This window comes from Anomaloglossus baeobatrachus, chromosome 2 (genome assembly GCF_048569485.1).
Source record: "Anomaloglossus baeobatrachus isolate aAnoBae1 chromosome 2, aAnoBae1.hap1, whole genome shotgun sequence".
Taxonomy (NCBI): domain Eukaryota; kingdom Metazoa; phylum Chordata; class Amphibia; order Anura; family Aromobatidae; genus Anomaloglossus; species Anomaloglossus baeobatrachus.
The window spans coordinates 150,087,550-150,113,489 of record NC_134354.1 but is presented as its reverse complement, the minus strand read 5'-3'; the positions used below and the strand labels follow the sequence as shown (position 1 = coordinate 150,113,489).

At 43.1% G+C, this 25,940-nt stretch overlaps 1 protein-coding gene across 6 annotated transcripts in view; it reads left to right on the top strand.

Moving 5' to 3' along the window:
• The window catches only part of CDKL5 (cyclin dependent kinase like 5), a 482,986-nt gene that overhangs the window by 167,170 nt on the left and 289,876 nt on the right, over positions 1-25,940 (top strand). For 5 of the 6 annotated variants that reach the window (XM_075335447.1, XM_075335445.1, XM_075335448.1 and 2 more), the window contains one exon: positions 23,286-23,457. In XM_075335447.1, coding sequence (XP_075191562.1) covers positions 23,394-23,457 — 64 coding nt within the window. In that variant the 5' untranslated portion in view covers positions 23,286-23,393. Of the gene's footprint in view, positions 1-23,285; positions 23,458-25,940 lie in introns of those variants that run through there. The other variant, XM_075335446.1, reaches the window with a different exon arrangement.

Genomic DNA, 25,940 nt, shown 5'->3' with positions numbered 1-25,940 from the left:
CCCTTTTTTAAGGCTGGGGAGTCTGTTTGTTTGCTGCCGACAATAGCTTCAGCCTATTCTCCTGCGATTTCGGTCTTTGTGGAGAACCTATTTGTGGTGACCTGTAGTTTGCTGTTTGAGTGGTGTGGGAGTTTCCCCGTTGTGCTTTTACTTCCTCCCTTATACTTTATTCCCTCCCATACACGTATGGTCTTCCCTTTGTGTTTGAGTGCAGTGTTTACGAGTTTTAATTTTTTTGTCCCCCTGTCCGTGTAGTTTGTAAGCTTTGTTACGGTGTGTCCAGCCTGCCTCTGGGTTGGGGGAGAGGGGTAGTAAGAACAGTGCTCATACAGGAGTCAGGGTCACGCTGGGGGCTCAGACCTGGCTACTATCAAGCCTGCCTCTGAGATAAGGGACAGTGCAGGTACCTTAGTCGGAGGGCCAGTATAGGTGTGTCCCTATTTAGTCATTTTATACCCCGTGATAGACTCGTTCACACAAGCGCATATTTGGTCTGTGTGCGCAAGTTCCGAACTCAGCTGGCACATTTTTTCAATAAAGCAATGTGACCCTGGCCTAAAGGGTGCTTTACACGCTGCAACATTGCTAACAATATATCGTCGGGGTCACGTCGTTAGTGACGCACATCCGGCGCCATTGGCGACATCACAGCGTGTGACAAGGACAAGGAGCGACGATCAACGATCTCAAAGTCAAAAATCGTTGATCGTTGACACGTCGCTCTTTTTCATAATATCGTTGGTGGTGCATGCCGCTGGTTGTTCGTCGTTCCTGCGGCGTCACATAGCCGCAGGAACGACGAACATCTCCTTACCTGCGTCCTCCGGCAATGAGGAAGGAAGGAGGTGGGCGGCATGTTCCGGCCGCTCATCTCCGTCCCTCCTCTGCTATTGGGCGGCCGCTTAGTGATGCCGCAGGGACGTCGCTATGACGCCGAACGCACCTCCCCCTTGAAGGTGGAATTGTTCGGCGGTCACAGCGACGTCGCTGAAAAGGTATGTGCGTGTGACTCTGCCGTAGCGATAATGTTCCCTATGGCAGCGATCACCAAATGTTACAGGAACGACGAGGGCAGGTGCTATCGCTAGCGATGTCTCAGCGTGTAAAGCCCCCTTTAGTTTCCTGTCACACCATAAATGTGTATACAAAAAAATAAAAGGTATCCATGTTCTTTTGTGCAGACACATCTCAAAAATGTCTATATGAAATGTTTCAAGTGTTTACGTCTGTCTAACCTTTTTTGTTTTTACAGTAAGTATAGAGTTCGTAGTCCTTGGCAAATTGTTTAAACTCAAAGCAGGCATTACGGGTAGCAGGCTAACTGCTAAGGTCATTATATGATCATTGCCAAATTTGCCTTGCTTTTGTTGCTAGATCCTATTCATCTCCAATGGAACTCAAAGTGCATCTTCCTCCATTGGACAGAATCAGTTTTTTGTTTGCTTTTGAATTAATATAATTTTTGGACAGTTTGAATCAGGTATAGAATAGAGAAGTAGAAACACTTTGTAAGACTTTGCTCAGTTCCCACCTGCGTTTTAATTTTATTTTTTTTCTCTTTTCCGTCTTTGAGATGGAGAAACAAAACTCATGTGGAGAACAGATCCATTACATAATGGATGCAAATAGCAACAGAAAAACACCATTGCCAATGGGTTCTGTCTGTTTTTTGTTTTGTGTGTGCTATTTTACAGGAACAAAGAGCGCAGCTTGGTGGCATATTGTTGGTTTTACATTGTATATTTACTCTATATTTTAAATCCCAAAAAAGCAATTTAATAGAGAGTTTTAAATGTATTAAAATCTCATAAAAAAAGAGAAACAACCAGTTTTGTAAGTCAAGTATGACAATCTATATAGCTATTTTATTATCTAATAATAAATTTATAAAATTATCAACATAGAGTCATATCACTCAATAAGATCACCCCAAAATCTGCACAAAATAATGTTATTCAATGATGTATGGTATATACAGTTAGGTCCAGAAATATTTGGACAGTGACACAAGTTTTGTTATTTTAGCTGTTTACAAAAACATGTTCAGAAATACAATTATATATATAATATGGGCTGAAAGTGCACACTCCCAGCTGCAATATGAGAGTTTTCACATCTAAATCGGAGAAAGGGTTTAGGAATCATAGCTCTGTAATGCATAGCCTCCTCTTTTTAAAGGGACCAAAAGTAATTGGACAAGGGACTCTAAGGGCTGCAATTAACTCTGAAGGCGTCTCCCTCATTAACCTGTAATCAATGAAGTAGTTAAAAGGTCTGGGGTTGATTACAGGTGTGTGGTTTTGCATTTGGAAGCTGTTGCTGTGACCAGACAACATGCGGTCTAAGGAACTCTCAATTGAGGTGAAGCAGAACATCCTGAGGCTGAAAAAAAAGAAAAAATCCATCAGAGAGATAGCAGACATGCTTGGAGTAGCAAAATCAACAGTCGGGTACATTCTGAGAAAAAAGGAATTGACTGGTGAGCTTGGGAACTCAAAAAGGCCTGGGCGTCCACGGATGACAACAGTGGTGGATGATCGCCGCATACTTTCTTTGGTGAAGAAGAACCCGTTCACAACATCAACTGAAGTCCAGAACACTCTCAGTGAAGTAGGTGTATCTGTCTCTAAGTCAACAGTAAAGAGAAGACTCCATGAAAGTTAACACAAAGGGTTCACATCTAGATGCAAACCATTCATCAATTCCAAAAATAGACAGGCCAGAGTTAAATTTGCTGAAAAACACCTGATGAAGCCAGCTCAGTTCTGGAAAAGTATTCTATGGACAGATGAGACAAAGATCAACCTGTACCAGAATGATGGGAAGAAAAAAGTTTGGAGAAGAAAGGGAACGGCACATGATCCAAGGCACACCACATCCTCTGTAAAACATGGTGGAGGCAACGTGATGGCATGGGCATGCATGGCTTTCAATGGCACTGGGTCACTTGTGTTTATTGATGACATAACAGCAGACAAGAGTAGCCGGATGAATTCTGAAGTGTACCGGGATATACTTTCAGCCCAGATTCAGCCAAATGCCGCAAAGTTGATCGGACGGCGCTTCATAGTACAGATGGACAATGACCCCAAGCATACAGCCAAAGCTACCCAGGAGTTCATGAGTGCAAAAAAGGGGAACATTCTGCAATGGCCAAGTCAATCACCAGATCTTAACCCAATTGAGCATGCATTTCACTTGCTCAAATCCAGACTTAAGACGGAAAGACCCACAAACAAGCAAGACCTGAAGGCTGCGGCTGTAAAGTAAAATATTTTGTTTGGGTTTGGTTTATTTGTCCAATTACTTTTGACCTCCTAAAATGTGGAGTGTTTGTAAAGAAATGTGTACAATTCCTACAATTTCTATCAGATATTTTTGTTCAAACCTTCAAATTAAACGTTACAATCTGCACTTGAATTCTGTTGTAGAGGTTTCATTTCAAATCCAATGTGGTGGCATGCAGAGCCCAACTCGCGAAAATTGTGTCACTGTCCAAATATTTCTGGACCTAACTGTATAAAAGTAGACTCCACCTATGCAATCTGCGAGCACAACATTTCAATACCTGCTACATAATAATGCTTTCAAGATGAAGAATACAATGATTGATAAAGTGTCAATATGTGAAACGTTGCAAAACATACATCGCAATAATGCTGAGGGGAAGCTATATGTGATATGTTATAGCGGGGTGGAAAGTCCATAACTCATTTCCATGGGGAGTGTTTCACCTAGTGAGCTGGTGTATGTTTTTACGAATACCAGTAAAAGGTTTACTATAGTAATATATCAGTAGGAACATGTATCATTGAGAAGTCCAGCATAGCCCCTCCTACCTGTCTTATAGTCACCGTCCAGTGGCTTCATCTTCTCAGACGGTTTCAGGCGATTTGTGACCTGCTCCAGTGATTCATGAAGCACGTCAGCAGTCACAACTTAATACAAGTCTATGAAAGCCTCGTTCTGGCTCTGATAGACTGTCATTGAGAGCTTGTGACATAAAAGTTACAGTCATGAGATACCACTGGAACGGAGCGACGTCATTAAAAGGTTAAGCCTTCGGAAGGTGAGTATAAGGCGGGGACAGGAGATGTAAATTTAAAGCCCCACTCCAGCGCTGAAAAAAATAAAAATTCTGGACTAGTAAGTTAAAGATGTTTAACTTTTTTTCACATACAATGATTTAACATTGCTTCTGCATCAAATTAGCATATGTGCTAGATTGAGGCAATAGTGATTTCCCCAAGAGTTAACTGATACAGCTAGATAAAATGTAAATAACCACAGTAAGGCTATGTTCACACTGGGCGTTTTTGCAGCGTTTTTTAGCTGTAGATTTGCCTTGGTTTTATGCAAATGCTTGCTAATAAAACACTGCTTTTACAGTCCCAGCAAATCTCATGCTCACACACACAAACACGTCAGGATTTTTCCTGAAAGTTTTGTGAACCACCTCTGGTTTTTCTACGTTCTGAAAAGAATGAACTTGTCAATTCGTTTCAGCGCTTTTGCTACGGTTTTCACCCTAGTGACAGGTGGACTCGCAGATACCCTTGATAGGCAGGTCTGATGGGTTAATAAAAAAACCTGGTTAGGCCCGGAATTGATCCAGGGTATCTGACCGGCACTTAAATGGTGGTAGGCATAGAGTGATTGGAGCAGGCGTGGTATATTTACTGAATCACCAGCACTGCTGTACGCTCCCATGGCTCCTCCACTTCCCCGCTCATTCCATATTCACTGCATTCATCTGTAATTGGTTGCAGTCAAACGCGCCCCCAGCATCTGACTGCAACCAATCATAGACCTGATCTGCGGGTCTATACAGAGAATGAGTGAGCCGCGCATTCAGCGGTGACCTCATTCAGTCTATTCCCAGTCACAGGTCTCGCCAGCTGTGACCGGGAATCACCTGAGTGAAGTGACCGGTGATCGTGCGGCTCATTCATACTCTGGAGCTCACAGCGGGCAGTCCTGTTCTATGGCGCTCACTGTGATCTTCAGATGTAGCAGAGCTGAATCACCGTGGGACATTGTGTGGATTACGTCAGACCTGCAGGAGTGATTATGGGGTTAATAATGTGGTGAAAGAGGGGGCTCTTAGTATTTTATTTCCAATAAAGGACTTTTTCAGTGTTTGTGTTTTATTTCTTTTCACTTATTACAGATTGGTAATGGGGGTGTCTCATAGTCGCCTGCCATTACCAATCTACGGCTTAGTTGCAGCTGTGAGCTGCGACTAACCCCTTATTACCCCGATTGCCACCGCACCAGGTCAATTCGGAAAGAGACAGATTAAGTGCTGGGATTGTCGCATCTAATGGATGCGACAATCCTGGGCGGCTGCAGGCTGATATTTTTATGTTTAATCTCTTTTTTTATTAAAGTTTTAAAAGAGCAGCAAAAGTTTCCATACAAACATAACATTTCAAAACATCCTCAGTGTAGACATAAATTCTTTAAAAGTAAGAGTACCCCAACGGGTAAAAAACAACAGTTGTTATGTATAACCAAATCATCTACACATTTTTGAGGAAAAAGTCATTTACCAATGCCTTCAATATTTTTATAGGTAAGCAGGAAAGATATGGAAAAGGGAAAGAAAAGAAAAAAGAGGAAAGAAGGAAGTTGGATAGAAAGAAAGCAGAAGACAAAACAAAAAAACAAAAACAAAAAACAAACACTCCTTTTCATACTGCCCTGCCCTACTGATCTCAAAACACTCCTGAAGAGAACAAAATCAAGGGAAAAGATCCGGGAAGAGAGGGCTAATGCGCAGGGAGGGACTGAGCCCTCAGGAATTGGGGAACAAGGATGAAAATACCAGAGAGTCTAAAAACAGAATCCAGGCGCTCTATATTTGTAGGAATTTGTCTGTAGTGCCATTAAATTCCGCGGTCAGGTCTTCCATCTTATAAAGCTTGCTCATCTCCCCGTACCACTCCTCCAGAGTTGAGGACTGTGAGGACCTCCAATGCCAGGGTATAACCGTGCGGGCTGCTGCCAGACAAAATCTTAATAGTCCATTCTTCTGAGACCTAACTGACCCCGGGAGGACAGATAAAAGGGCCACCTGTGGTGTGTTAGGAGTATAATTCCCAGTTATCTTATCGTGGACAGAGAAAACATAGTCCCAGAATGGTTTAACTCCACCACAACTCCACCAAATGTGCAGCATGGTACCCCATTCCACTCCACTCCACACCTCCAACACTGGAGGACAGATAAAAGGGCCACCTGTGGTGTGTTAGGAGTATAATTCCCAGTTATCTTATCGTGGACAGAGAAAACATAGTCCCAGAATGGTTTAACTCCACTACAACTCCACCAAATGTGCAGCATGGTACCCCGTTCCACTCCATTCCACACCTCCAACACTGATCGGAGACGGAGAAAAAGATAACATGTAGTATAGCAGGACAGCGGTTAATATCTTATAATTTTTTTCCTGTGATGCACAGGCCATAGAAAATTGTGTAAATAGGAATGCCATACCCCAATCAGCCTCTGAAATTTCAGTCCTCAGCTCCTCATTCCATCACAGGCTGATATTTTTAGGCTGGGTCTCTCCAGTCTGAGAATACCAGCCCCCAGCTGTGGGCTTTATCTTGGCTGGGTATCAATATTGGGGGGGACCGCACGCCGTTTTTTTGTTTTTTTTTTAATTTAAAAAAAACAGCATGGGGTCCCTTTTATTTTGATACCCAGCTGTCACGCACAGAGGGACTGCTACCCAGGGACAGGGGCTCCTTTGACCCTGTACACTGGCCCTCAAGCCAAGGGTATGCTCAATGGTAGCAAGGCGTGACCCTCCAACATGATCCTGTCTCCTACTAGGTCCCTGGTCTAAAGACCCCCTACCTGAAACATGGGACGCCTCTAGGGGTCAGCACCAAAAATGAAAACAAAGGGAATGAAAAGGGTAACGTCCTTCCACACAGGCTGTCTTCAGAGAATGAGAATAACTAGCATTGTGTGGAAGATTCTGGGACTTCTTTAAGGCCCAGTCAAATTAGTAATGTGCAGCACCTGAGGTAAAGCAGACTTGCTAGAGAAGCCTTAACCCCTCAGGTGCTAAAAGGAAAAAACGTCCATTTAATGTGGACGAGTCTCGCTGGAGTGAGACCAGCGTGACACCATCCAATATAAGCACAGCTGGGGGCTGCAACCTGTAGTTTTAGGCTTTATCTGTGCTGGGTATCATAATATGGGGAACCATTTTTATTTATTTATTTTTTTACTGTACGATAGACCCACAGAATCCAGTGGGGGAGGGGAGGGGAAGTAGTGAATATGCATGAGGCTAATGAGCGGCACTGGAAGTAGGAGTGACCACGGGAACAGGTACGGATGATCCTAGAATGTATGGGTTCCTTTCAGGTTAGTGGGCGTGACCAGCTGGGTTAGTGGGCGTGACCAGCTGGGTTAGTGAGCTTAGCGATGTTTTCTCCCTTCCACTACAGTCATGCTTCGCCCCCCTGAACCCCATTTGATAGGGGCCTTTGAATGACGTCATACCAGGAAGGAGCCCATACACGCTACAATCTACCGGAGACTGGTAAGTATAGTGCTCTTGCTTTACTTTTTTTTTTTTTTTCTGTCTCTCTACCTTTTTTTTTTTTTTACTACTGTAGTGCCGGATCCAGGTCAATCTTGGCCCGGCCCAGCACTCGGGTACTCTTAAACATCTTAAGCAGGTCTTGACATGACAGAAAAAAAGCCACAAAAAACGGCACAAAAACTGCACATGACTCCCAGGAGACATCCTGACACAAGATCAGGTTTTGGTCTGGAAAAAACGCTGCAAAAATGTCCTGTGTGAACATAGCCTAAGGGTGCATTTACACTGTGGTTAATTAACCATGTGCAGCTTTAAATGACTTACGGCCAGCAACATGTTTGCCCACTGGCAGACACAGATAGAAAAGGGCCCCTGTGCAAGAAAAATATATGGGCCCTTTACAGCCCAAGAACTCATCAAAATGCACTATTCCTCCTGCTTTGGATGTAGAAATTTACCCCTTTACGTCTTGGGCCTCTGTGCGGCTGCATAGGTTTCACCAATGATATGTCCGACCCTGTGTTTGTTGGTCAGCAGTAATTTAACAGCCTTTTTACACATGCTGATCACGATACGGATGTGTCATCCATCATTCGTTACGCACATTGTTATTGGCAGCACAGCTCCTTTTTAAACAGGACGAAGCTCTGCTGAGAATGATGCTCTTTCGGGCAAACCAAAAAATATAATTTCAGCCAACAAACAAGCATTTTGATCTTGCATTGGGTGTAATGTAGTAGGCGGAACTTTAATGGTGGGGGTTATAAATATAATGCTCTGTCCACATGCAACTCTGCCACTACGAAAGGCCCCGTTACACGCAACGACATCACTAACGAGATGTCGTTGGGGTCACGGAATTCGTGACGCACAACCGGCCTCGTTAGTGACGTTGTTGCGTGTGACACGTACGAGCGACCGTTAACGATCAAAAATACCTAATCGTTGATTGTTGACACGTCGTTCATTTCCCAAATAGCATTGCTGGTTCAGGACACAGGTTGTTCGTCGTTCCTGAGGCAGCACACATCACTACGTGTGACACCCCGGGAATGACGAACAACAACGTACCTGCTTCCTGCCGGCAACGAGGTGGGCGTGTCATTAATGTGGCTGGTCTCCGCCCCTCCACTTCTATTGGCGGGCCGCTGTGTGACGTCGCTGTGACTCCGCACGAACCTCCCCCTTAAAAAAGAGGCTGTTCGCCGCCCACAGCGACGTCGTTAGGAAGGTAAGTATGTGTGACGCGTCCTAGCGATATTGTGCGCCACAGGCAGTGATTTGCCCGTGACTCACAAACGACGGGGGCCGGTGCTTTCACGAGCGACATCGCTAGGCGATGTCGTTGCGTGTAAAGCAGCCTTAAGAACTTACACTTAAAGTGCACAGTCAAGTTAATGTGAAGATCCAATGCTAATTCTCCGTCCCTGAAATAAGTTATACATAGATCCCAGAAAGTGTGCTGCACTTCTCTAAAGTACGGTACTTGTCGGACTCTGTGCCGTCTCCCTATTGGTTGTGCATGCAAAATAAAGAGATTTAGTTTTGCAAGTATGGTGAGCTGGCAATACATGTTACTGTCTATAGTCTGGGCTCTAAGTAGAAAAAGAATAAGCAATATATATATATATAATATATATATATATATATATATATATATATATATATATATAAAAGATAGCTCAAAAATGTTATAAAAATCTTCTATATTTAGGCATATATGGAGTATGTCTTAAAAACCCCATCCATATAGCATTTCATTTCTAAAGGTATATTTGAAATGGTATTTCTTCTGAGTTTCTAATACCATCTAAGCTAAAAGGCGTTTGTTATGAAGTCAACTCCTTTCTAAAAAGTTGCCAGTCTTTTTTTTTTTATCAGTGGCTTTTTTTCCTGTAGAAATGTAACATTACATCCCAGCCATTGAAGTGAGTGGGTGACCATTCTATGCATGGACTCACAAAGTAGACCAATGTCCTGGCTCATAGAGGGGTTTGTCTGAAACCCATAGTTTATGACATCAGTAACTCATAATAATGCATATAGACACATATAGTCCCCTTGACTATCACTTTTTCCTAACAATATATAAAGGGCATTTAATTCCAGTAGGCAGTGCAGATTTGCATGGCGCGCTAATTAGTTATACATGACTCACACTATGGAATCATTATTAGAATTACTATTAAATATGTCTTTTCCTTACAATTTAATTTTACTTCTATTTATTTTAATGGTGAGCATCATGAGACAAAACCTGAGATTTTAACAAGAATCATGTTTTCCCACAAAACCCAAAATAATTGGGACCCCAGAGGAGACATCTGGGTAGGAATCTGAGTGTTTACACCAAGGATTTGGCCATTGTTCTAGCCATACAAGAATAGAAGCTTAAAATTTACATACATTCCCGGTTCCCATTTCAGTTCAGTTTTGTTTTTCTTTCCTTCAATTTTAAATATCAGATGTGTAAGAATTGTTCTGTTCACTGGGAACACCTGGGAAGTTCTTCAATAGGCTGTGTCTTTACCGTTCTGGGTTAGCAATGGGGGAATATTGTACTGGCTGGCGTCCAACAGTTAAATCAGTTTGGAGATAAAATAGCTGCCCAGGCTTGTACTGCTTGCTTTCCAACACAATGGAGCCGGTGAGGCACATTGTGTTGTCTGGCAAAATGGAATTCAAGTATTTTCAAAAATTATGCTTAAAATTCCCTTCACAAAGATGAAATTCCTTCCTGCTAATTTATAGCATTCTTCTGCACCAACACCCATGAAGCCTGAGTAACATTAAAAGAGTTGTCTGGGATTACATTTTCTTGTACCATAAGGTTACAGATGAAGAAAATAACCAAAAGCCTCCCCAGGGTGAGAGGTGGTGTTAACCAATGTTTCACCAGGGACGTTTTGGCCTTTATGAGAAAAATCATAGACCCTATTGTTAACAGATTAGTAGAAAAATTAATTGATCGTAACTTTTCAGTTATAAGAAGGAAGTTAGCCCTGATTGGTCAGTTGGTGCCAGTTATACATCAGTCTTAAAATATAGTTCTTCTGAGTGACAGGCAGCAGGAATCAAAGCCTAACTGCAGCCACGTAACTGCAGCCACATTATGAAAAACCTTCTGACAGTGAGGGCAGTCAGAGAGTGGTATAGGCTGCCATCAGAGGTAGTGCACTCTCCATCAATGGAAATCTTCAAGCGGAAGCGGGATAAACATATCGCTGGGATGGTTTAGAAAAACTTGCACTCGCAGGGGGTTGGACCCAATGACCCTTTAGGTCCCTTGCAAATCTACCATTCTATGATTCTATGTATATTACTCTCTGAAATGCTCCAGCATTTCAGAGAAAATATACTTTGAAGATCCAGTGACCTTTTCATCCTACTGGTGATTGACAGATTTCTCCTATAGTGGGAAACCTGTCAGTCACTTATAACGGCGCTGGGAGAAGCTGACCAGAGGCAGCATCAGTCTAGTCTCATCTCTGCCTATGGTCCCCGGCTGGATCTGTAAAGTATATTTTCTCTGAAACATCAGACATTTCAGAGAAAATTATAACTGTTTGCAATTGTGCAGTCTGGTTCTGATTCATGTTGCCTAAAGTTTGGGCAGTATGAATTGGATGACAGGATCCCTTTAAGAGCATGTATAGATGTGCACCATTTTCTTCTTTCTTAATATTGCTAAATGTGTCAGAAACTTGCTGTTCTTCCCCACTTCACCACTTTTCTTAACCTTTTTCAAATGGGGTATGGGGCGGGAAATGTCCCTAATTTTAGTGCAAGTAGTGGCATGTGTCAAAAATTGTGACTCTTTACAATAGATAACAATTAGGCTATGTCCGCACGTTGCTTTTTACCTGATTTTTTGCTGCTTTTTCAACTGCAGCGTTTAATGGCACAATGGTTGTGTTCTGCTTTTCAAGCAAAGTCTATGGGAATTTGGGTTTCTTGTCCGCACTTTGCAGTTCAAACTGCAGCCTTTTTGTTGCAGAACTTTGGTCAAAAACTCAGCTTTGCAGTGCAAAACCCAAATGGCAAAAACAATTCATATGTCAATTGTTTTTGCCATTTGGGTTTTGCACTGCAAAGCTGAGTTTTTGACCAAAGTTCTGCAACAAAAAGGCTGCAGTTTGAACTGCAAAGTGCGGACAAGAAACCCAAATTCCCATAGACTTTGGTTGAAAAGCAGAACACAACCATTTTGGCATTAAACGCTGCAGTTGAAAAAGCAGCAAAAAAGCAGGTAAAAAGCAGGTAAAAAGCAACGTGTGGACATAGCCTTAAAGGCAACCTGTCAGGTCCCATATGCATTCTGAGCTACAAGCAGGGTGATGTGTGGCCTAGTAACCCCTTCCTACCCATCCCTGTGTTGTAATATTTTGTAATATGAGTGTATAAAAAAAGTTTTATAACTTACATCTTCCCTATGTAAATAATTGGAGGGTCTAGTCCCCTGGGCGTCACATCACCCTGTGGGCATTTGCATGCTTTCCGTGGTATCACGTCCCTGTGAGCGTAATACCATGGATTTATATGAGCGACATCATCGTCAGTTCCTTGAGATCCCGCACGTGCGCGCTTGCCATTCCCGCAGCTTTGTTATCCGGGTGCTTGCTTGTCGGCTTCAGACGCACACTACACATGCTCAGAAGACTTCTGCAGTTCTGACCATTTGCAGAGCGCGTCTGAAGCTGACAAGCAAGTACCTGGATAACAAGGCTGCGGGAATGGTAAGTGCCCACGCGCGGGATTTTAAGGAGCTGATGGGGACATCGCTCATGTAAATGCATGGTACCACGCCCACAGGGGCGTCATACTATGGAAAACATGCAAACGCCCACAAGGCGATGCGACGCCAAGGGGCTAGACCCTCTGATCATTTACATAGGGAACATGTAAGTTATAAAACTTTTTTTATACATTCATATTACAACACAGGGATGGGTAGGAAGGGGTTTCTAGGCAATGCATCACCCTGCTTCTAGGTTAGAACGCATATGCGACCTGACAGGTTCCCTTTAACTGTTTATTGATTTTTTTATTGTCACCACGCGTAAACTTTTAGCTTGCACATTTTTTTTTTGTTAGCTGACTACATTTGATATTTTAATTCCCACCTAATGTGCGCAATTGCCTACAACTTATTTTTTTTTTTGTTTCATGCTACAGATCAAATGAGGAAAGTGTAACAAAATCTTTGTCCAAAAGTGCATATATTTTGTCAGCCGCTTGCTATATTCACCAACATGGCGATCCATGCAACAGCAGGAAATCCACAAATTGGGGACCACTGCAGTACTCGTCAATATGCCTCACAATGCATTGCCATCATTACATAAATGTTCTACCTTCCTCTTCTTTTCTGTATCGTGACTGAGAGTTTCCATATGGCAAAAATCTATAAAGCTCTAAATTTGGCAGTACTATTGTTGGCTTATGAAAATAGAAAAGTGATTTTCTTTTTGACTGGGTGCATCAATAATAATAATATGTGAAGTCGTCATTCGCGTCCGACAGAAGAGATTCTGTTTTGTCATGGCCATCTGTTGGAAAACTAAGCTTTATTTTTAGTTTTCTTAAAATGTAGTAATGTAAATTAAATCCTATAACTAGAAAATCTATAAAGTATTTCATGCATTTTGCTTGGGATTTATTTCCATCAACATTTATCAGCTTTTCTTTTTATGGAATTCTTAGAAGCTTTTTTTAGACCGTTATAGTCTTTTATTCACATTTTGCTAATTTTGCAAGGTGAAGCCATTACTATACCCTATAAACAATGAGAACACTGTTAGGGAATTTTTATTTTTTACTTAAATGCATATGTTTTTTGCAAAAAAAAAATCAGTTTTGCAATAGGGTTTTGTTAGAACTTTAGGACAGTTATAACTTCTACTGGTATGTATCACAGTTAGAAATCAGCAGATCAATTTGGTGCAAATTGAATTTGTGTTGCATTTTTAGGAATCAAAACATTATACACATTGCATAAGATTGCATGAGCCAGGGAAGGCTCACATGACTTCAGGCGCGACTTCCCCTATTGCCTTGCATTAACCATATCACATGGTATAGCACAGCCAATCAGGAGACACCATCTTAACCTATAAAAAAGCAGAAACAGAGAAGGCAGCAGCTATTTTCTGGTGAATCTGAATAGTGAATGACATCACAGCTTAGCCAAAGAGAGAGAGGCAAAGTTATAAAACACTGAAGATATTGTACAGATAGTGTAAAGATTAGAGTATGAAGAAAACACAGTGTTGTTGTATGCTACTGGAGCCTTTGGAATACTTTTGATTTTAAGGAAAATGTGGCCAAACTGGTAAATTTCGACAGATTATATAGTTGTGTGTTTTTTATATATATATATATATATATATATATACAGTTAGGTCCAGAAATATTTGGACAGTGACACAATTTTCGCGAGTTGGGCTCTGCATGCCTCCACATTGGATTTGAAATGAAACCTCTACAACAGAATTCAAGTGCAGATTGTAACGTTTAATTTGAAGGTTTGAACAAAAATATCTGATAGAAATTGTAGGAATTGTACACATTTCTTTACAAACACTCCACATTTTAGGAGGTCAAAAGTAATTGGACAAATAAACCAAACCCAAACAAAATATTTTTATTTTCAATATTTTGTTGTGAATCCTTTGGAGGCAATCACTGCCTTAAGTCTGGAACCCATGGACATCACCAAACGCTGGGTTTCCTCCTTCTTAATGCTTTGCCAGGCCTTTACAGCCGCAGCCTTCAGGTCTTGCTTGTTTGTGGGTCTTTCCATCTTAAGTCTGGATTTGAGCAAGTGAAATGCATGCTCAATTGGGTTAAGATCTGGTGATTGACTTAGCCATTGCAGAATGTTCCACTTTTTTGCACTCATGAACTCCTGGGTAGCTTTGGCTGTATGCTTGGGGTCATTATCCATCTGTACTATGAAGCGCCGTCCGATCAACTTTGCGGCATTTGGCTGAATCTGGGCTGAAAGTATATCCCGGTACACTTCAGAATTCATCCGGCTACTCTTGTCTGCTGTTATGTCATCAATAAACACAAGTGACCCAGTGCCAATGAAAGCCATGCATGCCCATGCCATCACGTTGCCTCCACCATGTTTTACAGAGGATGTGGTGTGCCTTGGATCATGTGCCGTTCCCTTTCTTCTCCAAACTTTTTTCTTCCCATCATTCTGGTACAGGTTGATCTTTGTCTCATCTGTCCATAGAATACTTTTCCAGAACTGAGCTGGCTTCATCAGGTGTTTTTCAGCAAATTTAACTCTGGCCTGTCTATTTTTGGAATTGATGAATGGTTTGCATCTAGATGTGAACCCTTTGTATTTACTTTCATGGAGTCTTCTCTTTACTGTTGACTTAGAGACAGATACACCTACTTCACTGAGAGTGTTCTGGACTTCAGTTGATGTTGTGAACGGGTTCTTCTTCACCAAAGAAAGTACGCGGCGATCATCCACCACTGTTGTCATCCGTGGATGCCCAGGCCTTTTTGAGTTCCCAAGCTCACCAGTCAATTCCTTTTTTCTCAGAATGTACCCGACTGTTGATTTTGCTACTCCAAGCATGTCTGCTATCTCTCTGATGGATTTTTTCTTTTTTTTCAGCCTCAGGATGTTCTGCTTCACCTCAATTGAGAGTTCCTTAGACCGCATGTTGTCTGGTCACAGCAACAGCTTCCAAATGCAAAACCACACACCTGTAATCAACCCCAGACCTTTTAACTACTTCATTGATTGGGGGGTGTGGCCAGCAGGCAGCATGAGCGGTCGCATCTGAGAGCAGCTCCGCAGTCCAAAGCTGATATAAGTTATTAATCCTGCCGAAATTGGTGCCTAAATACACCTTTGGATTACCTGTGGTGCGGTGAGCATTTGGATCGGTACCATGAGCAGAGGTCGCAGCGCAGCAGCGGCTGAGAAGCTGAAGAAGTTTGCCCGGGACTCCCAGCAAGATGGCGCCGACAAGCAGGCAGCGCGGGAATCCAGCGAGGCGGAGGAGGAGGAGAGCATGGAGGCCGGATCCAAGGAATCGCAGGAGCTAACCTTACAGCAGGTTACGTCGCAGTTACTTGCAGCGATCCAGGATTCAAAGGTGTCGCTGACGGGTCAAATTGAGGAGGTTAAGATCGATGTGGGTCTCCTCCGGCTGGACTTGCAAAACCTGAGAGAGCGGGTAAAGGAGACCGAGCAGCGGATCTCCACGCTGGAAGACGACGCAAGAGCGACGCCGGGCAGACTGGCCTCTCTGGAAAGCGCGGCAAACAACTGGGCGCAGAGGGCTGATGACCTGGAAAATCGCCTGCGTCGCAATAATTTGAGAATTCTGGGGATGCCGGAGAGGGCAGAAGGGAGTGACCCATGTAAGTTCATGGAAAAGTGGCTCTCCGAAACTTTCCCTGATGCGACGCTGTCAGCGGCATTCGCGATAGAAAGAGCTCACCGGGTACCGGCCAGACCTCCTCCTCCGGGAGCGCAGCCTAGACCTCTCCTGGCCCGACTGTTGAGCAGCAGGGATAGAGATGCGATCCTTAGTGCGGCGCGGCGCAAGGGCCCGATCCTACACAACAACGCCACCATATTGATCTTCCCTGATTTCTCTGCGTCGCTCCAGAAAACGAGGGCTTCCTTCATTCAGGTGAAGAAACGTCTCAGAGAGCATCAAATTGTTTACTCCATGATCTTCCCAACCCGTCTTAGAGTGGTTCATCAAGAGCGATCCCTGTTCTTTACTTCTCCTGCGGAAGCGGAGGACTGGATCAACACATTGAAGAGGAAACGCTGATGCGTCACGGTCTGGGCGCTGCCTGACGGGTCGCGGTTGTGATAGCGTCGCGGCTCTGATTCACTTATTTCATCCTCTTTGGAGCAAGGTCGGTGACGCGACTCCAATCCTTGGGACGTTGTGTTTGAAATCACTGTTGAGATCGCTTCAGGATCATCCTATGCAGGTACTCGGCGTCCCTCGATTCTGAAGGCGCGAAAGATTCTTGTTTGTTTCATCCCTCCTGGCATGTGAGTGGAGCGGGACCGCAATTGCGTTCGCGTCCTGATCCTGATCTTATGGTCCCTGTCGGTTGAGACGCTAGTGATCTCATCTGGAGGCGCTGGTGCGCCAGTGGCCTTCCTGGAGGCATGAGAGTTTCCGGATGCGTCCATTATTGGTCTCTCAATGATCCGGCCTCCGGGTTTGGCCTTCGACGAAGGCGGGTGGCCTGGGGCCGCGCCTGCGTATGGACGGCTGCTGCGTTCTCCGGGATCTATGCTTAGCCTGGCAAGTGCTCCGGATTTCTCGTCGCTGATGGGACCGGACCTAGGTGACATCAGACGGGACATGGGTCAGACCGCTGTTGCGACGCTCTGAACTCCTTCATGCGATCCTGTTTTATCCTATACCTTTTTGGATCCAAATTGGAACTCTACTTTGGGCTCGCAGTTTTTGGCAACGCACTTCAGTTCATAATGTTGTATTTTGCTCTATTAGTGCTATATTAAGTTCTGAGGTTACCATATGTCATAATATTCCACAGTCTAAGATTTCCTGCCAATCCTTCTTCTATCTTCTTTACACTCCCACCTCTTCTCTTCTCCCCTTCTAACCCCCTATCAGCTTATTCCTCATCCCTCTTCACCTCGTTCCCTTACTTCTTCATTGTTCTTTCTCCTCTTCCTTCAGTCCCCCACTTTTTCTACCTCTCATTCTCTTTCTCTCTTCTACATTATTTCTCTTTCTCCCTTCATACCATCTCTTCTCCTCCTCCCTTCCCCCCCCTTTTTTTTTTTTCTCTTCTCTCTTTTTCTCCTCTTCTTCTCTCTTCCTTTCTCTCCCTTCTCTGCTTCTCTCTCTCTATTCTCTTCTCTCTCTCTCTCTCTCTCTCACTTCCTTCCCATCTATTCTTGGTCCCCTCACTTATGCACGATTAAAGGCTAAGCTGCAGGGTAAGTCATTTATTGGACTGCAGGAGAAGCTCAAGTCCTTGTTTGAGGACACCCCCATACCAAGTACACCATCTAGCCACGTTGGTTCACCCTAGTCGTTGCTAGGGTAAATCTTTCCTGGTCGCACTACTGGACCAGTTCTTGTCGATTGTGTGTGTACAACCGACATTTTGTATTTAAGGGTACGTTTACCCAAGTTCTACTGTAGGTTAAGTTCTTGATATTCTTCTATCAACTCAGCAAGTGGCATATCTTGATGGCTTTAAGCGTGATGACATGGAATGTTAGGGGACTGGGCACGTCCAGGAAACGGGCGGCAGTATTTGCTCATATCAAAAGATCCAAAGCTCAGATTGTATGCTTACAAGAGACCCATTTATTGTTGGAGACCACTAGAGTGCTTCAAAAGCCTTGGGTTCAATGGTCAGCTCACTCAGTTCATTCATCATATTCTAGGGGAGTATCGGTACTGGTCCACAAAGCTCTGCGGTGGGATCCGGGTAAAATTTTAAAGGACACTGAAGGGAGGTATGTGTTTATCCAGGCTCACATCGATGGGGTCATGATAGTGGTCTTGGCCATATACATTCCCCCTGCAACGGGAATCTCGATTCTATATGAGGCGGCTAAGTTCGCCTCACAATTTCCACAAGCCTTAGTGCTCTGCATGGGGGACTTCAATTTGATTAATAACACGGGACTGGATAGATTCAACACCCGACAGGTCCCGATCTCCCCCACGATACAAACTAGATTGAGTATATTCTTACAGGAAGTGGGATGGTACGATATGTGGCGGTTTTTTAACCCAGCACTGAGAGAATATACATGTTATACTCCCGGGAAAAACTCATTATCTCGAATTGATTATATATGTGGAAATGAAAGAGTCTGTGCCCATATACAATCGGTATGTCATTTGCCCAGATCAGTATCAGATCACTCTCCGGTATTTGTAGGCATTAAATGGGAAGGATGTAAATCTCATAAATTGTCAAGGAAAATTAACCCTTGGTGGCTGTCGCTCTTTGGAGCCAATGACAGGATTCCTGATCAGCTTGGGGCATACACGGAAATGAACTCCGTGGAAGAGAATCACTCGGCTTATTGGGACGCGCTTAAGGCGTATCTGAGGGGATGCTGTCACTCCTCTATTTCCTATCTCAAGAAACAGGCGGCCAGAGAGGAGGAGGAATTGGCCACCCAAAATAGAGTGCTTGAACATAGATTCACCTCGGACCCCTCTGAGGAAAATAGATCTCATTGGCTTCAGGCTGGGAGGAAATATCTCTTGTATTTGCAAGACAAGGCTAAGAGACATGTATTCTTCACGAACCAGAGGTATTTTGAGCAAGGGAACCAATCCAGTAGCTTACTGGCGTTCCTGGTGCGGCAATCCAATAGTTCACCTGCTGTCCTTAGGATTAGAGACCCCCGTGGAGGAACAGTTACTTCCGTCAATGGTATATTGGAGGTATTTTTGAACTTCTATAGGAACCTGTATGAGTCCAGGCTGACTGTGTCAAGGGAGGAGATTGCTGAGTACTTACGAGATCTGGAGTTTCCCAGGTTGACTTTGGCTCAGAGATCGGCCTTGGATGAGCCCATTAGCATGGAAGAGATGGTGGAGGCGATGAAGACCCTCAATAGGGGTAAGGCGTCCGGGCCAGACTGACTCCCTATTGAGATCTTTGACAAATATCAGGGGGAGCTGGCCCCAGCCCTCCTGGAAACGGTTGAAGCCTCGTTCAGCAAGGGATGGTTGCCTGATTCCTTCTATGAGGCAACCATTGTCCTGCTATTGAAACCAGATAAGGACCCATTGGATTGTGGCTCGTACAGACCGATCTCTTTGTTGAACTCCGATTATAAAATTCTCACCAAAATTCTAGCGAATAGACTTAAAAAAGTGGTCTCCTCTATAGTACATGAGGATCAGTCAGGATTCATCCCGGGTAGGAGTACCTCGGATAATCTGAGGAGGGCGCAGGTGGTTTTACAGATGGGCACCAAGTTAGAGGAGGATTGGGCTTTGGTCTCCCTGGATGCAGCCAAAGCCTTCGACTCTATAGAATGGCCATACCTGCTGGAGGTGCTGCGGGCATTTGGTTTCGGCAACAAATTTATCAGATGGATTGAGATCATATATAAAGCTCCATCTGCTAATATTCAGGTGGGCGGTGGTGTGTCGGAAACTTTCCCTTTGGGGAGGGGAACCAGACAGGGATGTCCCCTATCCCCTCTCCTGTTCGCCCTTGCCATGGAACCGCTGGCGGTGCGCATTCGGGCGGACCCAGTCTACCGGGGGGTGAGACATAGTAAGGGAGATGAACGTTTATCTTTGTACGCAGACGATTTGTTACTGTTTGCATCTGATCCGGATTCCTCCATTCCCAGAGCTGTGCAATTGATTGATCGATTTGGGGAGTTCTCAGGTCTGTCAATAAACTGGTCAAAATCGTACCTCCTCTTTCTGTCTCGGAACAGAGAGGATCTGATGTACGATCACATATGCAGGGTTCCGGTGGTGGATCATTTCAAATATCTCGGAATTATACTGGCGGGAAGCCCTGCGGAGATGATAGCGAGAAATATAGCCCCCTTACTAGCATACTTCGGGGAGAAATTTAATAGATGGAGCCAACTCCCACTGTCAGTGGCGGGAAGGATTAATCTCCTTAAAATGATAGTGCAACCAAAGTGTCTCTATATTACCCAGCATGTATTCGTGCAGATTCCTCGCTCTTTCTTCCGGTCCCTGGAATCTCTAATGATTACCTTTGTCTGGGGCTCGTCCAGATCAAGGGTCCAATTGGCCAAATTACAAAGACCCAAGGATATGGGGGGTATGGCCCTTCCTGATCTTTATATTTACTATCTGGCCGGACAATTGAAATATTTGGGTCCATGGACACTTCCCCGAGTTGGGGGTTCTCCGGAGGGGCTCCTGGCAGAGTTCACAGGTGTGGATCTCCTGTGGCCGTTACTGACTGATCACAGGAGGTCCCCTGAGGGTCGTGTCCTCCCGATACATAAATTGGGGGCCAGGATCTGGAAAGAGGCTAAAGCCGTATTTGGATTCCATGATGTACCAACTGAGACGCCCTTATGGGATAACTTGGACCTCCCACATTTTTGTGGGTTGCCGGGATTTGGTGAATGGAGGAATCGCGGAATAATCTCCCTGGGATCACTGGTCCGGGACGGTGAAATCCGCCCCTTTGCACAACTGCGGACAGAATTCGATTTGCCGGAATCTCATGGGTTTCAGTATCTCCAGATTAGGCACGCCTTTCGAGCTCAGTTCTCTGGTCGTGGGGTTAGATTCTCTTCCTTCCCAGTCATTGGAATTATTAGATCACAGGGCCCTGGTGGTCTTATTTCTAAACTATATTCCTCCCTCATTCGGGCCAAGGCCATGAATAATCCTCTTTCTGTCCGTGAGAAGTGGAGTGCCAGGATCCCTGAAATTGATGATGTAGTGTGGGACGATATTGTCGAATCGCACACATTGGTCTCTCCTGCTGTTAACAATAGACTGATCCAATTATATATAATACACCAAAGTTATATTACTCCCCAGAGATTGAACAAAATGAAAAAGCTGAACAATTCGGTGGGGATGGGCTGTCCGAGATGCGGGAGAGACGGTGCTGACTTCTGGCACATGATATGGGATTGCCGAGTTATTCTCTCCTATTGGAGTGAGATTGTAACGACTCTTTCCGCCATATTTCAAAAAGCGGTTGCTATGTGCCCAGTCCTGTGTCTATTTGGGGTGGTAGATGTACACTCCTGGTCCCATGATGAGAATCTATTAATAAAGAAGGTCCTTTTTCTGGCCCGGAAGGGCATTATACTAAATTGGATGAGCACTCATTCCCCAACTAGAGCCTCTTGGATTGCATTGGTAAATGCAATAATCCCGTCAGAACAATTTGTTTACAAGACAAGAGGCTCTTCAGCTAAATTTGACAAAATCTGGGGTAGATGGATGAGGTCGCCCTTGACTGGCGGATCTCCTGGTTCTCTTGCGGATAACCTACAGTCAGTATTATCGCAATAATAGCCAGTAGTGGCCCGGCAGGCAGAAAGGAGACACATGTGATCCGTGATACACTATATTAGGGATACCACGAGTTCCCCGAAGCTTGGGTTGCACTCTCCTTGACGATATGAGTTCTTTTGCCTTGAGTTGGATGTGTCTCGCGAGCTAACACCTTTGCTATGTTTGATGCTCTTTGGATATGCTGAAATAATGGACGCTGATTTGATTGTTGTTATTTTATTATCCTGAAGACCAACCAGTTACATGTATACTGTCTCATTGAACAATTTGCTGATTTATTCTTCTATGTAATGTCTTACTTAACTTTCAATAAAACGAGTTTAAAAAAAACAAAAACTACTTCATTGATTACAGGTTAACGAGGGAGACGCCTTCAGAGTTAATTGCAGCCCTTAGAGTCCCTTGTCCAATTACTTTTGGTCTCTTGAAAAAGAGGAGGCTATGCATTACAGAGCTATGATTCCTAAACCCTTTCTCCGATTTGGATGTGAAAACTCTCATATTGCAGCTGGGAGTGTGCACTTTCAGCCCATATTATATATATAATTGTATTTCTGAACATGTTTTTGTAAACAGCTAAAATAACAAAACTTGTGTCACTGTCCAAATATTTCTGGCCCTGACTGTGTATATATATATATATATATATATATATATATATATATATATATATATATATATATATATATATATATATATATATATATATATAATATATATAATATATATTCCCTGTACTTTCCCATGAAGCTGTAAAAACACTGGTGCATGCCCTTATTATCTTCCGCCTGTACTACTGCAACCTCCTGCAACCTCGTGCTCTCTGGCCTCCGTTCAAACAGTCTCACACCCCTGCAATCTGTGCTAAACTATGCTGCCCGACTAATCCACCTCTCCCCCTGCTACTCTCTGACCTTCCCGCTCTGTCAATCCCTTCACTGGCTTCCCATTGGCCAACGACTCCAGTTCAAACTCTATCCATGACATACAAAGCCATCCACAACCTGTTTCCTCCATACATCTGTGACTTAGTCTCCCGGTACTTACCTGCTCGTAACCTCCGATTCTCACAAGATTTCCTTCACTACTCACCTTGCATCTCCTTTTCCCACAATTTCATCCAAGATTTCTCCCGTGCTTCCCCCATACTCTGAAATGGTCTGACACAATGTATCAGATTCTCGCCTACCTTGAAAACCTTTAAAAGGAACCTGAAGACCCACCTCTTCCGACAAGCCTTCAACTTGCAGTGACCCTAAGTCCTCCATAGCGTGGCACAACCATTTCCACCCTCACCTACTGTATCCTCTCCATCCCTTGTAGACTGTGAGGCCTCGCAGGCAGGGTCCTCTATCCTCCTTTATCTGTCTGTGCCTTGTATTGTTTATGATTATTGTACTTGTACCTATTTTGTGTACCCCTTTTCACATGGAAAACACCATGGAATAAATGGCGCTATATTAATAAATAATAATGATAATAATAATAGGTTGACAAAAGGCAGAGGTTCATCAAATTCAACCTGTCGATTCATCCAGAATGCCGTTCTAATGACAGAGCTACTAACCTTTGTCTTTTTTCTGAGACCTATTTTAACCTGATTTGTGACCAGTTGAAAGTTAAAATCTTTGGACTCAATGATAAATGTTCAGTTAACCTTGTTTTGTGTTCCTTTGTCATAGGTAAAAGGAACATGCCATCATTTGGAGATAAGTAAGCCGTGAAGATTCTCCCTCATACATCTGTTCTGCCATGTTTCGTGGCTGTCACCATAAGCCGTGTTTGTCTTCATGAAGATTCCTAATCTTGGTAATGTGATGAATAAATTTGAGGTCCTTGGAGTTGTAGGTGAAGGTAAGTTTCAAAAATAAAAAAAGATGAACTATGTATAAAATGAAGACTGTATTTGAAAAGTTAAATATAAAATATAGAGTCAAAGGAAAACTTCTGAAATCAACTTCAAGCACATTTTATGGATTTAAAGTAAATGCCGAAATTTAAAACTCAATTACATTTAGTCAAGAAAAGATTTTGACTTAGATTTCCATCAGAATGAAATTGACTGTAGTGTCCAGTAGAGATAATTTTCCACATAGAGACCCAAGCCTCTGTGAAACATAAAAAGCTATAATTGTTCTCCGATGGATGAGTGTCAAAAGTTAATGTCTGGAGGGAATCACGTTTTATCAGACTTCTCTACTACTCTCCTTTCTAGCAGGAGTAACAGAGGAATGGCACAGACTTCAGTTCTAACAAAATGTGCTTCTTAAAGAAAATGTGCCGTAACAAAATGACTTATTTTAATTTTAGAGCACTTCATGCTTCCCTCTGCCGACAAGCTTTTTGGAAATTGAAATTTAATTTTTCAGCAGGACTTGGCACCTGTCTACACTGCCAAAAGTACCAATACCTGGTTTAATAACCACAGTATCACTGTGCTTAATTGGCCAGCAAACTCGCCTGACCTAAACCCCATAGAGAATCTATGGGGTATTCTGAAGAGGAAGATGAGAGACACCAGACCCAACAATGCAGACGAGCTGAAGGCTGCTATGAAAGCAACCTGGGCTTCCATAACACCTCAGCAGTGCCACAGGCTGATAGCCTCCATGCCACGCCGCATTGATGCAGGAATTCATGCAGAAGGAGCCCCGACTAAGTATTGAGTGCATTTACTATACATACTTTTCAGTAGGCCAACATTTCTGAGTTTAGAATCATTTTTTCAGTTTATCTTATGTAATATTCTAATTTTCTGAGATAATGACTTTTGGGTTTTCATTGGCTGTAATCCATAATCAGAAATAGATCACTCTATTTCTAATGACTCTATATAATTTATGAGTTTACATTTTGTATTGAATTACTGAAATAAATTAACTTTTTGATGATATTCTAATTTATTGAGATGCACTTGTACATGCAATCGTGTAGCTGCATGATGGGGGAAATCTGGCTGTCCCAAAAAGGAAGACACGTACGGTTTATGTGATCAGTGTATAGGAAGGGTGCAGGAGGTCATGTGAGAACCAGGCAGCTCTGCTATGAAGTCATGAGGCTGCATTTCCCCTGTAACTGGGGCGCTAGCACAACAGCCCCAGTTATAAGGGAAATAAGATGAAAAGAGTTAACGTTTGACATGCTTTCAAATGTATTATATGAACTTAAGGGCTCACAATGTGTAAAATAAATGAAAAAAATAATTAAATACATAATAGCAGATAAAATAATCAAAACATACGACTGTCAGTCCAAATTGCTGTTACTAGCGCCACTCCCATATAAAGTGTCCTATATATAAAATTAATTGTTACACAATGGGGAACAAGTTTTTAAATGCATTTTAGTGGTCCTCTATGGTCATAAAAGAAATTTAAAAAATGGGAAAAACAGACCGTTATTCCCCTTATTCTTTCCATCAATATAGCCTAATATCAGCAAAAAAAAAAAAAAAGATAAAAAAAATTACTTCAATGTCCAGGCAAGAAAAAAATGTATAACTCTTTCAACTGCTTACATGAAAAAGCCTAAAAAAAACCCCATTGCTGGATTTGAAATAACATAGGTCAGCTAGCTGCTACTTTTATATCAACTAAGTGCACATTAGGGCGAATTTCTACTGCATCTGCCTCTAAAGGAATATTCCCATCTCCAAGATCCTACTTCAATATGTAGTAGGTCATTATATGATTCGTCGTAACCATGGATACCTAAGCTGCAATGCCCTGCACATGCGATAAGAGACATTGCTAGATCAGGAGAACTGTACTACATTTCTATATATGCTAATATTATTATTATTACACCTACTACATATTGGGATAGGATCTTGGAGAAGGGAATACCCTTTAATTCACTGAGTCCTTCTGGAAGGTTCCAAAGGAGTTTACATGTCGGCCCTACAGGGGTAGATTTAGACCACTTAAAGTAACTAGGGTATTACACAGTATATTAACTATTTTAATGGGGTGAAATGAAAAGTTTATTATTTATCTGTTTTAGACCTAAAATGACTCGTAGGAGGGCAGTTTTCTTGGATTTACAGAAGTTATCCCATTTGGGACATTTATAGCATAAGTATTAAGACACCTATCTATCTTGAGAATTGGTCCCTGTTACATGTCATTATCAGTGGACAAGTGGCGATGTGCAGCTCTCTAAGGCTACTTTCACACATCCGGTTTGAGCCGTGCGGCTCAATTCGGCTGTGAAGCCTATGCAACGGATGCAGTGAAAACACCGCATCCTTTGCATAAGTTTTTTACATGCGGCCGGTCCGGTTTTTGCCGCTTGCGGCATGCTACTGAGCATGCGCAGTGGCAAAAACCGCATGCGGC